Here is a 15,417-nt window from a genome sequence, read left to right on the forward strand (position 1 = left end):
TATTTAGAAGACCTGTGAAGATCCGGGGTAGAATAGGTCTTCAGCAATCCATGCATGCTGTAAAGGGCTACTACGTTTGTCGTAAGAGGCGAATAACGGGTTTGGGTGGTCATTCTCGTTGACTTGGCTAATGCATGCCTGTATATCCAAATTGCGTAGATCGATGTTCATGGCGTCAATCACTGGAGTGTCTGGCCCAGACATTCAACCGCCGTCATATAGCGAGAATATTACTGAGTGTAGCATTAAACAACAAACAATCTAAAATTGTTTACTCACACCAACCAATCAGTCACAGCCTCTCCTCAGTCATAACTCTCGTCTGTCATGCCCCTCCTGTCCGTCACACTAACAGTTCAATCGCAACCTCCTGGAAAACACATTCTGCCGTCAATTGTACAGACGCGTCAGTCACACACAGAGTCAGTTAACCCAGCTGTTAATCACAACCACTGTTTAGTCATACCCTCCCGTCAGTCAAACAAAACAATCAGTCACATCCTCCAATCAGTCATGCCCTCCAGTCAGTAACATCTTTCCGCCAATCAAATCCATCCTCTAGTCATAACCTCCAGGAAAACACGCTCTCCCATACTGTCGCGTCAGTCCCTCCTGGTGGTGTTTCAGTTAAGCCCTGGATTGGACTGCGGGACACGGACAGGTCAAACGTCTACAGATGGACTGACGGTTCCGCTCCGACGTACACAAATTGGAACAAAGGGGAGCCCAGCTTTTCATTTGCATTCGGGGACGAGGACTGTGTCCACATCCTTTTATATTTCTTAAGCACAACATGGAACGACAATGACTGTAGTACATTACGCTGGTTTGTGTGTGAAATGTGATTTGATCATGTTTACCAAATAATGCCTCTAGCACCTGCTTATCCAATCATCGTTCGTCAAGGTTGAATGTCAACAGACAGACAAGTATATTAGTTAAATCATGGCGTGAGAGGAAACCTCGTAGTGATGCAGATCTTTGACATTATCTACTTTTCACTTACACATTTTATCCTGTGTGACTACAACATCAAGCTCAAAAAGCTTACATTTAACTCTCTCTCACTTTGTTTTGTTTGTTTGTTTGCACTCAGCAATGGGTGGCGCAGTAGGATGTAGCGACATTGGGCGGGGATGGTTACTCTTGGTCGTCCCGACTTGGGCTGATCACGTGTTGACTCACGTAAGTGACGTAGCCTTATGAATCTCTCCTGTGCTCTAGTAGTGATACGAGGTCGATCGGATCTGGGAGGGTCACGTGTTGTCCCGTGCGTTTGATAGCGGTTCCACAGTTTTGTAATGGGCTTGGTGTTACGTGGAAAAGCCTGGATGCGACCATAGATGATACTTCTGTTTGCAGTCAACTGATGGAGTTGTTGTGTTGGGCTTCCTTCAGTCGTGGCATCGTTTCGCTGTTCACTTGCTGTTATCTTGTGATGGCATGGAAATAAAAAAAACATGTTTTTATAACCCAAAAAGTGATGTTGCACGTGCATGTCGTGTTTGTGTGTTTTGGCTCTCAGGTGCTCTCAAGTGGTTGTGTTGTCCATCTTTTCACCAGATTTCTGCTATATCTCATTCTTTCCGGTATTATGATTCTATAGATGTGTTCAACAGTCAGATATTTACGATTTTACTACTTTCTATTGATGCAGTGAGTGAGTGAGTGAGGTAATGCTTTACGTCACATCGGCAATATTTCAGCCATATCGTGACGAGAAATTAGACATGAAATATACATATATTTAAACTTTATAAAAATCTGTCATCGAAGGACAGTATGAGAACTAGAATATCACAGAAAAGATTTAAAACTAGTTAAGTATTAAGGAACAACACAATATAAAAATGGGCTAGAGATCGTCAGTAACTAAAGGGAGATCACCACACCAGGGACCATGGGGACTTACAGTACCTTTGCTTCCTGCATGGACTCTATTGATGCAGAGTATACAACGTTTCCAAATAGTCAAGCAAATTTAGTTAGTGACCATCTTCGTCTGCTGTAAAAATGTCACTTACACATATTCTAAAATAAATATATTACCTCTTTATTTTTATCAGTTTTTTGTTTATGCCGACTATTATCAGTCTTGTGTATCACTGGAAAAAGCACAGGCTTAATTATGACTTTCTTCTGTCGGGGACATACCATTATCTTCCAAAGGTGTGATGTATGAGTACTATTAAGCGAAAACAAACTACTAGCATCTATCGTGTGGCTGTTTTGTTTAACGCAAGAGACAGATGCAAGTTAATATATTAATCAATAATTCATACTTATCTGTCTGTTACAAATAAATGCAATATACATTTTCGATATCCGTGTCGTTTAGAGCTGATAAGCTATGTGTCATCCTATAAGTTGATATACTGTTATTTGAAGGGAATATAGTTTCAAACGTAATCACCCCAACTTCGTCACATACTGTAAGCGTACCATAAACTATGCTATCTAATGGAGTATGACACTAAACAGATGCACGTAAAATGTTCCTTTTCGCCATTCGGTTACGACAAAATATAATTCCCCCGTTTGAGTTCTACAGTATTTGTATCATCCATACTTTTGCTACAACATTCAACGTTTTGTCTGTAAAATAGTCTTTCTTATGTATGAACGTAAGGTTTGTTGTTTGATGCCGCATTCCACAACATTCGAGTTGTAGGACCACATGAATAAATACTCGAGTCTGGACCAAACAATCCAGTGATTGATATCATGAACATCGATTTACGAAAATGAGATACAATGTCATGCATCAACCTATTCAGAAAAGCATGATTCCGGTATGTATGTTAAAAATTCTGTGTGTATGTATGTCCATGTGTGTATGTCTCTGTGATGTGTATCTCTCTCTACGTGTATGTGTGTATGTATGTATGTGAAGTAACTGTTACCAGAATCACCTAATCATCACGGGATGATTAGGTTTGATTTGAGCAGTACTTGAGTGAGTGAGTGAGTGAGTGTGGTTTAACGCCGCTTTTAACAGTAATCCAGTTATATCGCGGCGTGTCAGCTTTCGGGAGGAAAGCCCGAAGTGATGCAGGTCTCAGACGTTTACCACTTCGGTGAAACCCACGAGCACAGGTATGGTGCTGACAAACCTTGAAACATAATCGGGGCGAACCTGGATTCGAACCCACAAGCATAGGTTTCTGGCGTGTCCAAGGGACGCAACTCTGCACAGCGAATCGCGGCGCCTTAGACGACTGGGCCACCCGTGCCCCCTTGAGCAGTACTGTAGGTTTCGTTCGTCATATATATTGAACAAAGGTGACAGTCAGTCAGTCCACAGAAACATATGAGGTGCACCATGTGGGGGTTGTGCCTGTGTTGATACTACTGGGGGCCTCACTACAAGAAGCAACAGTATTTGGAAGAAGGTTTAAGAAAATTGACAAACCTTTTGATGATAAACTAACGACTTTATACGAAGTTAGTGCTGTATCTCTCTTGAAAAGCAATGTAGAATGCAGTGTTCTTCCCGGATGTCTCGCCCTGGAGTACAAGCGTACCACCTCCCACTGTACCATGTACCGCAGCCTGGGTGTGACAGACAGGAGTCCAGTGTCAGTGGGCCGAACCTCAGATGATGCACGTAGATATTCAATTTCGGACAGTAAGTGGAATCGCATTTCATGGTACATATATCAGAAAATCACATAATTTCCAGTGGCTATTCCCAACCAGCTGATGCTATTGTGTAGGGATGTCTTAAATGTGGATCGAAAGTTAACCACCCGATCCATTATGACGCCTCTTCCTACTTACATAGATTTCCGGGGATCTTTTTTAAGCCGGTTGCCCCATCGCTGTCGTTTAGACGATTGAAATGGACTGGGTGGCTACAATGTATAACCTAGATTATTGTTATAGCGTAATTAAGTCTCGTTTCGATTCCCGAAATGGGTACAATGTGTGGAGGACGAAATGAATACATCAACGATTCAGCTTTCGGTGATTATATCCAGTCTAACCAATTCGATTGGCCAGCATCTGCTGATATAATTAATACACGAATTAGTAAGGTTGAATTAACAAACTTAAGACTAATAAGGCAGCCGGGGAAAGTTACATAATATGGGAAATGTTAAAATCATCAGGCAATTGTCTTTTCTGAAAATGTTATTCAATTCTCTATATGATAATTGGGAGTCCCTATGCCTTGGTCAAAACTATCATTGTTCCATTTCATGAAAGGAGATACAACCTTACCTGAAAATGCTCTTCCAAGTGTTTTTGGCAAATTACATACTTATCTTACGTCTAAATTATAGACTCGCATTTTGAGCTGTAGAACAGGATACTCTACCATTGAACAATTGGAGGATTTTGTTTGCGTTTGCCATTCAGGACAAGATTTGGAGGAGGATAGATGATCACCACCACAATTAGCACATTTAGGATCTTTAGTGCAATCAGGGTTTTGATGATCCTCACTGCAGCGAGGGCAACGAGGAGAGTTACAGCAGGATTTAGATCCAAGTCCAAACTTTTGTCAAGAATAACATCGAAGTGGAGAGGGGATATACACCTCCACCTCGATAATGAAATAACCAACTTTGATAGATTTTGGCACAGATGACAGCGCGAATGTAAACAGGTAGGTATTGCTGGGTTCAATCCTTCCATCCTGTTTCTTGACAGTAAATCGTTTAACTGAGGTAACATGTTGATCTTGGAGTTCAGCAACTATCTCCTCCTCAGACATGTCCGCCAGACAACGGGCTCTATCTCTAATTATGCCTCGACTAGAGTTGAGCGTTTTGTGTGCTGAAACAGCAACGCTGATATTAGCAAACTGATGTTGCTGTAACAAATTTATTGACTGCTGTCAACAAGGAGCAAACCACCTCGAAAACGGGAAACGTTTTTTCACCACAGATAGATTGAATTGTCTTTGATAAAACAAAAGGATTAATTTTGACTGGCTCTCCATTTGTAGCTTCAATAACTATAAATCTTGCCCAAGTTTCTTGTTGCTTGGAAACTGAAACATCATCATGAAATGAATGATGATCAGCCTCCAAACGCATTTTCTTGTCATTTCTTATGGAACCAGAATGGGTAAGCGACATGATGTAGGTAACAAGATTCGGCATCCCTGCTGCCCACGCACCATGGAGTGCCAACAAGGACAGTGTTACACTGCAGCGGAGATCCGGCATGCAAACACCGGGGATACAAGGGTGAAATACTCCAGTAAATACGGCATGAATAGCTATATTTGTCTACCAATAATAATGCTAGGCTGCTTCTGCTCATAACAAGAAATTGGAGACAAACAGAACTCAGAGGTCGACATTACCAGATTGGCCCATGAGCCACCGCCTTCTGGCATGGGACCCTAGGCAAACATATTCATATAAGGTTCAACATTCATAGCCCAAATACAATATGATGTAGTAAATTTGACAAACAATTTTCCAGCACAGGGCTAGACATTACCAGCCGATTGATAGAACCGGGCCCATCCTACCACCCGTCTAGGCGAAGTAAGGGACAAAGTAGTGTGTTGGGCAAAGGAACACTGTTCCTGGAACCAGTGCCCTCAACCACCAGACTCCCGTCCTCCGACGACACAGGGACGCAACCCACGGCAAACGGGCTGCCCACTTTGGTCGCCTTTGATGACCAGCAATAGGGTGCTGTGGAAATATTCTACCCCGGTTCCACACGGGGGAAGAGCTATTAGCCTTACCCAGCACTCACCACGAGGAGGTTGCTCTTCACAAGTGCTGCAGTTGATTTTGAAATATGTGTGATATTATTGGCGTCTCATTACTTGTGAACGTATAAAGAGATTTTGTAAACACTATCCAATATGACAAAACTACTGAGCAACTAATAGGTGAAAAGTCTCAGTGGCAACAAACTGAAGGGATATCAAACTTGAATAATAGGTGCGAGACTTTGGGAACTGAGTGGGGTTTGCCAGTTTACCACCGATTAAACCATCGAGTGAAATAAATGGTAGGCCAACGAAATCCATTCCGCACAAGCTATGAGTTATGGCTATCTTTCGTTGGGGACAAACCATTCCCTTCCAAAAGTGCTATGTATGAGTACTATTAAGCGAAAATAAACTACTGGCGTATATCGTGTAGCTGTTTTCTTTAACGCCAGAGACAGATGCAAGATAATATACCCATCAATAATTCATACTCATCTGTCTGCAACAAATAAATGCAATATATATTTTCGATATCTGTTTCTTATAGAGCATGAGATGTGTCATCCTATAAGTTGATATACTGTTATTTGAAGAGCATATAGTTTCCAACGTAATCGTCCCAACTCAGTCACTGTATGCCTACCATAAACTATGCTATCTAATAGAGTATGGCACTAAACAGATGCACGGAAAAGGTTCCTTGTCGTCATTCAGTTACCACAAAAATAATTTCCCCCTTTTGAGTTCTGCAATATTTGTATCATTCGTACTTTGGCTTCAACATTCAACGTTTTGTCTGTAAAATAGTCTTTTTTTATGTATGAACGTCAGTTTTGATGTTTAATGCCGCATTCCACAATAGTCCAGTTGAAGGACTACATGAATAAATACTCGAGTCTGGACCATACAAGTGATTGATATCATGAGCACCGATCTACGAAATTGGGATAGAGTCAATCACTTCAGAAAAAAACATGATTCCGGTAGGTATGTTTATATTTCTGTGTGTATGTGTGTACATGTGTGTGTGTATCTAATCTGTTTATTCAGTACATGAGTGGGCCAGCGGCCCGTAGTACAATTCGGTTCACCAGACATGTATAAAAATACAACTGTGTACACCTAAATACACAACAGCAAGGCATTCATAAATAAAGAATATTACTTCTGCAAAAATGAATTCCTTAACTTAAAAGCGTGGTAAATATAACAAGCCAGACTTCTAATTGTTGACTGATGCAGAGACGACATAAGTATGTAAAATTGTTCTATTGATGGATTTACATAATATTTTTGAGGAATATATGTCACTCGGAGAGCATAATATTTTTCACAAACCAATACAAAATGGTATTCAGACTCAACATAGCCTGTTTTACAAACCATACATAACCTTCGCTGTCTTGGGATACCAAAATATCTCCCGGTTTCTATGTGGAGCGAGTGGGAGCTAGCTCTAAAACGTGCCAGTGCAACGCGAAACTTATTGATTGTAACAGCCGATAAATAAAATTCCGTGCTAAACCTAAATTTATAACAAAGATATGATGAATACTTGGGGCTATTGGTCAAAGCAAAATGCCAATCTTGTTCATAAGAGCATTTTAATCTTTGTATGAACTCATCAATAAATGAAATGGAAATAACAAGATGCTGATTTTCCCATACGTAGCCAAAGCCATAGGCGTACAAAAGTAATTTAACTCTAGAGGCCCAATTAGTCTTACCTGCTATGGCCTGCTGCACAAGCATATTGTAACTTTTTCGTGGATAACGCGAATCGGGCATCTTTAAAATCTTACACCAATAATTCAAGCATCTTTTGAAAGCATAGATATACAAAGGGTATCTCCCACACTCTCCACGCACAACATGATTGGAAGTTGCTGACTTAACTCCTAAAATACGTTTACAAGCAAGTGTATGAACAACTTCAATCTCCTCGCAAAACGATAAAGATAAACCCCAAACTTCTGCACCGTAAAGAAGTACTGGCACAACTTTAGCATCAAAAATTTTAAAGAAAATATTCATAGGAGTAGGTTTAATTAGCTGTAGGGACTTCAAAAGCTTAAACAAAACCTTTTTAGCTTGATTAACAACATTAGATATATGTGCACTCCAAGATAGATTTCGAAAAAATAATACACCAAGGTATTTATATGTAGTTACACATTCCAACAATTTTCCATCATAAACCCATTTTTCATATTTTGAAAGAACACTCCCATTTTTAAAAACTACTACTTTAGTTTTATCAATATTGACTGTTAATGAATAATCTTTACAATAACATTCTAACACATTGATTCTTTTCTGGAGACCATAAACAGTATCTGCTATGAGAATGACATCATCTGCGAAAAGTAATAAAAACAATTGAACTACATCTGGTTGAAATTGGATACCATGTGCGCAACTGGATTCAATATCTATGGCAAGATCATTTATGAACAAGGCAAACAAAATGGGACTAAGGACACATCCTTGACGAACTCCCTTACTGCAGCTAAACATATCAGAAAATAAGTTATTGTATTTGACCAATGCCAAAACTTGTTTATAAATTGACTGTATACAACAGAACATTTTCAAAGAAATACCATTTTTGTATAGTACCATACGCAATTTGGATCTATCTATGGAATCAAAGGCTTTGGCAAAATCAACAAACAAGGCATAAATCACACCTCGTTTCTTAGCCAAATATTTCTCTATTACTGAATATAAAACAAAAATATTATCAGTTGTGGAATATCCACTCCTAAAACCAGCCTGAGACTCTACTAGTCTATCATAGGATTCCGACCAAAACTGGAGTCTTCTGTTTAAAATAGAAATATAAAGTTTACTGAATACACTTAAGATAGTGATACCCCTATAATTAGTGGGAGAATTGGCATCGCCTTTCTTATATATAGGAACAATGTGGCCAACAGCCCAAGATGAGGGAAAATATGCAGAATCAAATATAGCATTAAAGAAGAATGTCAAAAAAGGAACCAGAACATCAGGAGAAGACTTAAACATTTCTGCTATCAGTCCATCATCTCCCGCAGCTTTATTATTTTTCAATCCTGTAATCGCATCAAGCACTTCATCCTGTGAAATAGGAGAATCAAGAATACTCTGAGTTGTTTCATCAAAATTAACATCGTCAAAAACTAAATTCTCCTCAACCTCTGAAGAAGAGTATTCACCAAATAAGTTCTTAAAGTGCTGATACCAATCTCCTAGTTCTATATTAGGAGAGCGTCTCCTTCCCTCACCAGAGAGTAGCTTCAATTGTGACCAAAATATTTTGCTGTTGTGTATGCCTGTCACCATATTACTAAGAATTTTATCTTGGTAGGCTTTTCTTTTGTTATGGAGTATATTTGTATATTTATTTCTTGCATGTAGATAGTTTGAAAGTGCCAAATGATCCCCAAGTAGTCTATAAACTTTAAGCAGTCTTTGCTTTTCAAATCTAAGAAATTCACACTCTTTATCAAACCAAGGTTGCTTATCGACTAACCAAGCAGATGGGCAAAACTTACGCATACATTCTGCTGCATTACCTAATAAATCTGAGAATAAAGTTACAGCATCATCAAATTTTTCCAGATAAAATATGTTCATTACAATGATCAAACACTGAAGCTGACTTGTCAGAAAGTAATACATCTCTAAATGTTGACACTTTATCTTCATTCCACACATAACGGGAGTTGTCACGCACATCTCGTGCATTACATAAGCTAGCACCCACAGAAGCCATATCACGTGACACAAATGAACACGCAACAGGCAGATGATCTGAATCTGACCTAGATAGGACATCGAAGCGGTCACATGATGTAAACAAGTCAGAGCCTGTTATGATATAATCAACAACACTCTGTCCAATATGACTTATAAATGTAAAGTCTCCTTTCCCAGCGTCCGAACCACATCGGCCATTACAAATATATAAATTTAAAGCACTACAAACATTCAATAGCACTTTACCAAAATTATTAACTTTTGAATCACACGAATGTCTCTTAATATCAATATTATCATACATGTCCGAAAAATCATCAATCCCAAGCCTTTCGGCAATGTCACATTCAATTCCGTCGGGATCTGTGCCAGTTCTAGAGTTAAGGTCGCCACCAATCAAAATACTACAGTCTCCAAATCTTTGTAACACGTCAAGTAGTGATTCAAAGAATAAACTTATACCACACTTCGTTGTAGCCGATTTATACCAGGTTGTGTGTATCTATGATGTTGTGTATGTCTCTTTACGTTTGTGTGTGTGTGTGTGTGTGTGTGTGTGTGTGTGTGTGTGTGTGTGTGTGTGTATGTGTATGTGTTTGAATGTGTGAATGTGTGTATGTGAAGTTACTGTTACCAGAATCACCTCATAATCGTAGAAAGATTAGTTTTGAGCAGTACTGTAGGTTTCGTTCGTCATATATATTGAACAAAGGTGACAGTCAGTCTGTCTGTTACTGCCGCCAAAGAAACATATGAGGTGCACCATGTTCTCAGTGGCTGTGCCTGTGTTGATACTATTGGGGGCCTCACCACAAGAAGCAACAGTATTTGGAAGAAGGTTTAAGAAAATTGACAAACCTTTTGATGATAAACTAATGGCTTTATACGAAGTTAGTGCTGTATCTCTATTGAAATGCAATGTAGAATGCAGTGTTCTTCCCGGATGTCTCGCCCTGGAGTACAAGCGTACCACCTCCCACTGTACCATGTACCGCCACCTCGGTGTGACAGACGGGAGTCCAGTGTCAGTGGGCCGAATCTCAGATGATGCACGTAGATATGCAATTTCGGACAGTAAGTGGAATTTCATTTCATGGTCCTCATATAAGAAAAGTCACATTATTTCCAAAGGCTATTCCCAACCAGCTGATGCTAATGTGTTGGGATGTCCGAAATGTGCATCGAAAGTTAATCATCTGATCCATTATGACGCCTCTTCCTACTTACATAGGTTTCTGGGGATCTTTTCTAACCCGGTTGCCCCACTGTCTGTTGTTAAGACGATTGAAATAGACTGTGTGGCTACAATGTAAAACCTAGATTATTGTTATAGCGTAATTAAGTGTCTTCGCCTATGGCATACATCAGTTTGCCTAGATTAGAGTTCTATTGGGGGTGGGTAGCCTTGTGAGGCTAAATACCTGGTTCGATCCTCCCTGGTACAATGTGTTGAGACAATTTCTTCACTCACTCACTCACAGGCGAATGAATACATCAACAGTTCAGCTTTCGGTGGTCAGCATCTGCTGATATAACTGATGAACGAATTAGTTAGGGTGAAATACATGTTAGGGTTAACAAACTTAAGACTAAATAGGCGGCTAGGGAAAGTTACACAATAGGCGAAATGTTAAAATCATCAGGCCGTTTTCTTTTCTGGAACTTTTATTCATTTCTCTATATGACAATTGGGAGTTTCCTTTGCCTTGGTCAAATGAAAGGAGATACAACCTTACCTGATAATGCTATATCTCTTTGTGTTTTGGATAAATAACATACTAATATCTTCAATAATAGACTTGTATTTTGAGATGAGTATGGTGACAAATTAAAGCAGATCAAATTGCTTTTAGAACAGGATACTCTACCATTGATAATATATTTAGCTTGCAGGCGCTTGTTAGCAATTACCTATCAACGACAGGCGGGTGGGGATTGGGTTGGGCCTGTTTTATTGATTCTTGAAAAGCCTTTGATTCTGTCAACAGAGGAAAGGTTTTTGTATTTATTCAAAAGGAATGGCCTTGTGACAAAAATAATTTGTTGCGGTCTTTGTACCGCAATGTAAATGTCTGTGTGCGTACATCAAAAACTGTAAATACAGAGGTGTTTGAATGTCACCAACGTGTGCGACAAGGATGTGTTTTCTCAATTTTCATTAATGAATTGGTAAATTGAAATAAGTCCACCTTTACATTTTGCATTCAGTTATTATCAGATTTAGTGGAGCTGTTCCTTCTTTAATATGCTGACAATGTTGTTCCGTTTTCTGATTCTGTAATTGGACTCCAATAGCAAATCGATATTTTAGGGAATCATTGTGAAACATCGTCTCTCCAAGTGAATTTAGGCAACACAAGAATTGTTGTATTTAAACAAGGAGGCACTTTTTAGAACAGAAACGTGCATTAACAATGTCGTATAACATCTTGGTATGCTATTTTCTTAGAGTCTCACTTGGCAAGCATCGAAATATACTCTAACTCTTGAAGCCAAGAGGGATCTCAAAACTGTTTAGCACAGCTCTTAAACTTTTAAAAGTTTGAAAATCTTTCACATCAAATATATTTCACAATCTTAAAATCTTGCCAATCATATTGTATGGCTGTGAGGTTGCACATATTGAGAGGTATAAATATATTGAAAAAATCAAGACAAAAGCATGTAAATGTTTTCTATGCAAACGCAAAGCAACAGCTAGTGATATTGTACTTGGGGAATGCGGAAGATTCCTACTCAACACATTTGCATTTAAATTTTATATCTTATATTGGATAAAACTCATCTCTGTGCGTCCTTATCGCTACCCTTCTAAAGCCTATATGATGTTACTTTATCTGGGTGAAAATGCAAGTGATACTAGAAACAAACATATCTGTTCTACATTATTAACAGTGTTTCAATTTCAATTCAAAATGCAAAATTTGTATTCACTGAATAAACAACATTTTTTATGTGAAAAGTATTTCATCATTGTAAATACAAGAAAATTAAGAATATCATTCCCGCAACTTCGGCGTGGATATTATGATCAAATGAATTATAAGAAACTATTTCATGCCACTGGGAAGCAAGTTTGTATAATGTGTGACAGAAATAACATTGAAGACAAACATCATGTCCTTATGTGTACACATTATTGAGATCCAAGGAATAATTATATTCCATATAAATTAATAACTTTTTATATGATGACGTTTATACACCATGTACAGTCAAAACGTAAACTTACATGTGCCAATCACCTAAAATAATCAATGTACTGTACTACGAGTTCAGAAACTCACTCACTCACTCACTCACTCGAAGGGGTCATCTTCTCGGAGAACTAAGGTCGGTGGTGTATTAATGTTAGTACTTGTTGTAACCCTTGGTGTTCGTCATTTAGATGAAACGAGATTTTGCTTACTAGGAGTCATAATGATATGAATGAGTGGGGTATCCACGTTGGACTGCGGCATGTGTTCTCGCTTTGCTGGTACTACGAAACCAGAAAAAAATCCCACTAGTACAAGCAGGCATACACACACGTTCATGCACCTGGTATCATCATTGTTTTAAAATACATGCTCATGATATTGTCATAGCGACTGATTTATGACTACCATTGTCTGAAGTACATTTGACTCCAAGGGCAAATTACCCTGTAGCCATGTCTCCATAACTTAATTGCCATTGTTGTTCATTACTATATATGTGCTACCATTACACAGTTACTAGGGTGTTAGTCAGGCTTGGTATTCCGAGTGCTGGTGTAGGGACGACCTCGAGCAGGATGTGCTGCTCTTAGGAAACGTCCTGAAGTGAGCTGGAGCTCCGCTCACCTCATGTATGCCTGAGCTTGAAGGTCCGCTCATCGCTGCGTTTGTGTTGTCAGAGCAGGTATTCCGCTCATTGTGCAATTGTTGTTTATTGTTTACATGTTGTGCATAAAGCATCCCGGGACTGTGATTTTGTCCTTTATTCCCACAAGAGCAAATTCCCCGTCAACATGCGCGTTGACACAATGTTTATTCCTAATGAAGGATATTTACCATCCCCAAACACACTAGCATGATAAACTCTATATAGCCGTATATGTTTTAAATGTGTAATGTGATATCTATATGGCGTGAGATACGCTGGTTATAGCTGTTTGGCAGTTGAAATAACGTTAAGCCTCAGTAGGCCATGGTTGCCGGACTATCAGAACTTTTCACTGTATTCCATCTCAGTTCTCACGAGGTTCGACCGCCTCCATTGTCAAGTGGATAGACCGTCTACCTTGAAAGGCCACATCACTTAAAAAAGCTGAAAAGATTGTACTCGTTGTTACCTGGGGATAAAACTAGACATCTCGGAGTCGGTTTGCTGTGTCTAAGAGGGGTCGTATTTCAGTGGAATAGCTCTGCAAAACCTGCATTCGTCTGTACCAGTACCAAACAAAATACTGAAGCATTCATCATGGCAGTGTCAACACATGTCTTCTGTAAACGTCATCACATTCTGAAAGTTGTGTGGAGTCAGATTGTGGACAGACAGACAACTAATTTATTCCTGTCTCATCTCAGATATAATACATGGAGTCAGATTGTGGACAGACAGACAACTAATTTATTCCTGTCTCATCTTAGATATAATACATACAGTAAAATAAGGTACGATTTGACAAGAACTGAGCCGCCCAACGTGGAGTTACAAAAGCCTTCTGAAACATCTAAAATGACCAATAAGTCAGAGACATGCAGATTAACATTCCTGGGTTGTTCCTGGGATCCAAGAAGGAACAGAATGAAAGGTGAGGGTTGTGTTGGAGAGTCTTTGGAATTCAAGCAGATAGAGCATCGAAGGTGAGGTTTGATTTAGAGAGTCCACTTAAATACGAGCAGGGGCAGGATCAAAGGTGAGCGATGTGTTGAACTATGGCCAACGGGCCGTAAATTGTTGTCAGCTGGCCAATAACTGTTCCGCTATGTGATTGAGCTTAATGTTTGTCATTCAGTTGAAGAAAAGGGATACACGACTTTCCCAGTTGAGGGGGGCAAGATCCATCTGAAGAGGTACGATGTGGAACGTACATGGGACGGAGCCTTAGAGATGTGCAGGTCTGACGGCGGCACACTGGTCAAGATCGACACCGCGGAGAAACAGAAAATCGTCAGATCCTTGTTCCAATACACGGACTACAAGAACAACAGTAAGTGACACTGCGAGGATAGCGTCTGGTTTCCACAGATTTCTGTAATACAAATATGTGAGATCAAAAACTCGCAATATCCATGTGTCTATGGGCGCTTTTAGTTCAGAAAAATCCCACAGCCTCGAACATCAGTCACACCCACCTTCTGTCACATGCTCCCGCCAGTCACACTATCCCGTTGATCACATCCTCCCGCCAATCACTGCCGCTTCAGTCACACGCTCCCGTCAATAACAGTGTCGAGTCAGTCACACCAACCAATCAGTCAAAAAGTCCAGTCAGTCACACCAACCAGTTAATCACACTGTCCCTTCAGTCACACCAACCAGATCAGTCACATCCTCCCGTCAGTCACACGATCCCGTTGATCATACTGTCCCCTCAGTCACAGACACCCTTTGGTCACACCAACCAGATCAGTACCATCCTCCCGTCAGTCAGAAAATCCCATTAATCACACTGTCCCCTCAGTTACATACACCCTTCAGTCACACCAACCAGATCAGTCCCATCCTCCCGTAAGTTACACCGTCCCTTTAATCACACACATCCTTCAGTCACACTTACCAATCAGTCCAAAAGTCCAGTCAGTCACAAAATCCAGTCTGTCACTCAAACCAAATCTGTCACATCATACCGTCAGTCACACCATCCCGTTTATCACACTGTCCCTTCAGTCACGTACAGCCTTCAGTCTCATTTACCAATCAGTCACAAAATCCAGTCAGTCACACCAGCCAGATCAGTCGCATCCTCCCATTAATCACACCATCCCGTTTATCACACTGTCCCTTCAGGCATACACACCATC

At 39.9% G+C, this 15,417-nt stretch overlaps 1 protein-coding gene across 1 annotated transcript; it reads right to left on the reverse strand.

Moving 5' to 3' along the window:
• Positions 1-6,835: 6,835 nt before the first annotated feature.
• LOC139460461 (uncharacterized) lies at positions 6,836-8,305 on the reverse strand. Its single transcript, XM_071241945.1, has one exon. It carries the CDS (start codon positions 8,303-8,305, stop codon positions 6,845-6,847), a length of 1,461 nt encoding a protein of 486 aa, XP_071098046.1. The 3' UTR covers positions 6,836-6,844.
• Between the last annotated feature and the right edge of the window lie 7,112 nt (positions 8,306-15,417).

This window comes from Haliotis cracherodii, unplaced genomic scaffold (genome assembly GCF_022045235.1).
Source record: "Haliotis cracherodii isolate W230 unplaced genomic scaffold, xgHalCrac1.p SCAF_14, whole genome shotgun sequence".
Lineage (NCBI taxonomy): Eukaryota > Metazoa > Mollusca > Gastropoda > Lepetellida > Haliotidae > Haliotis > Haliotis cracherodii.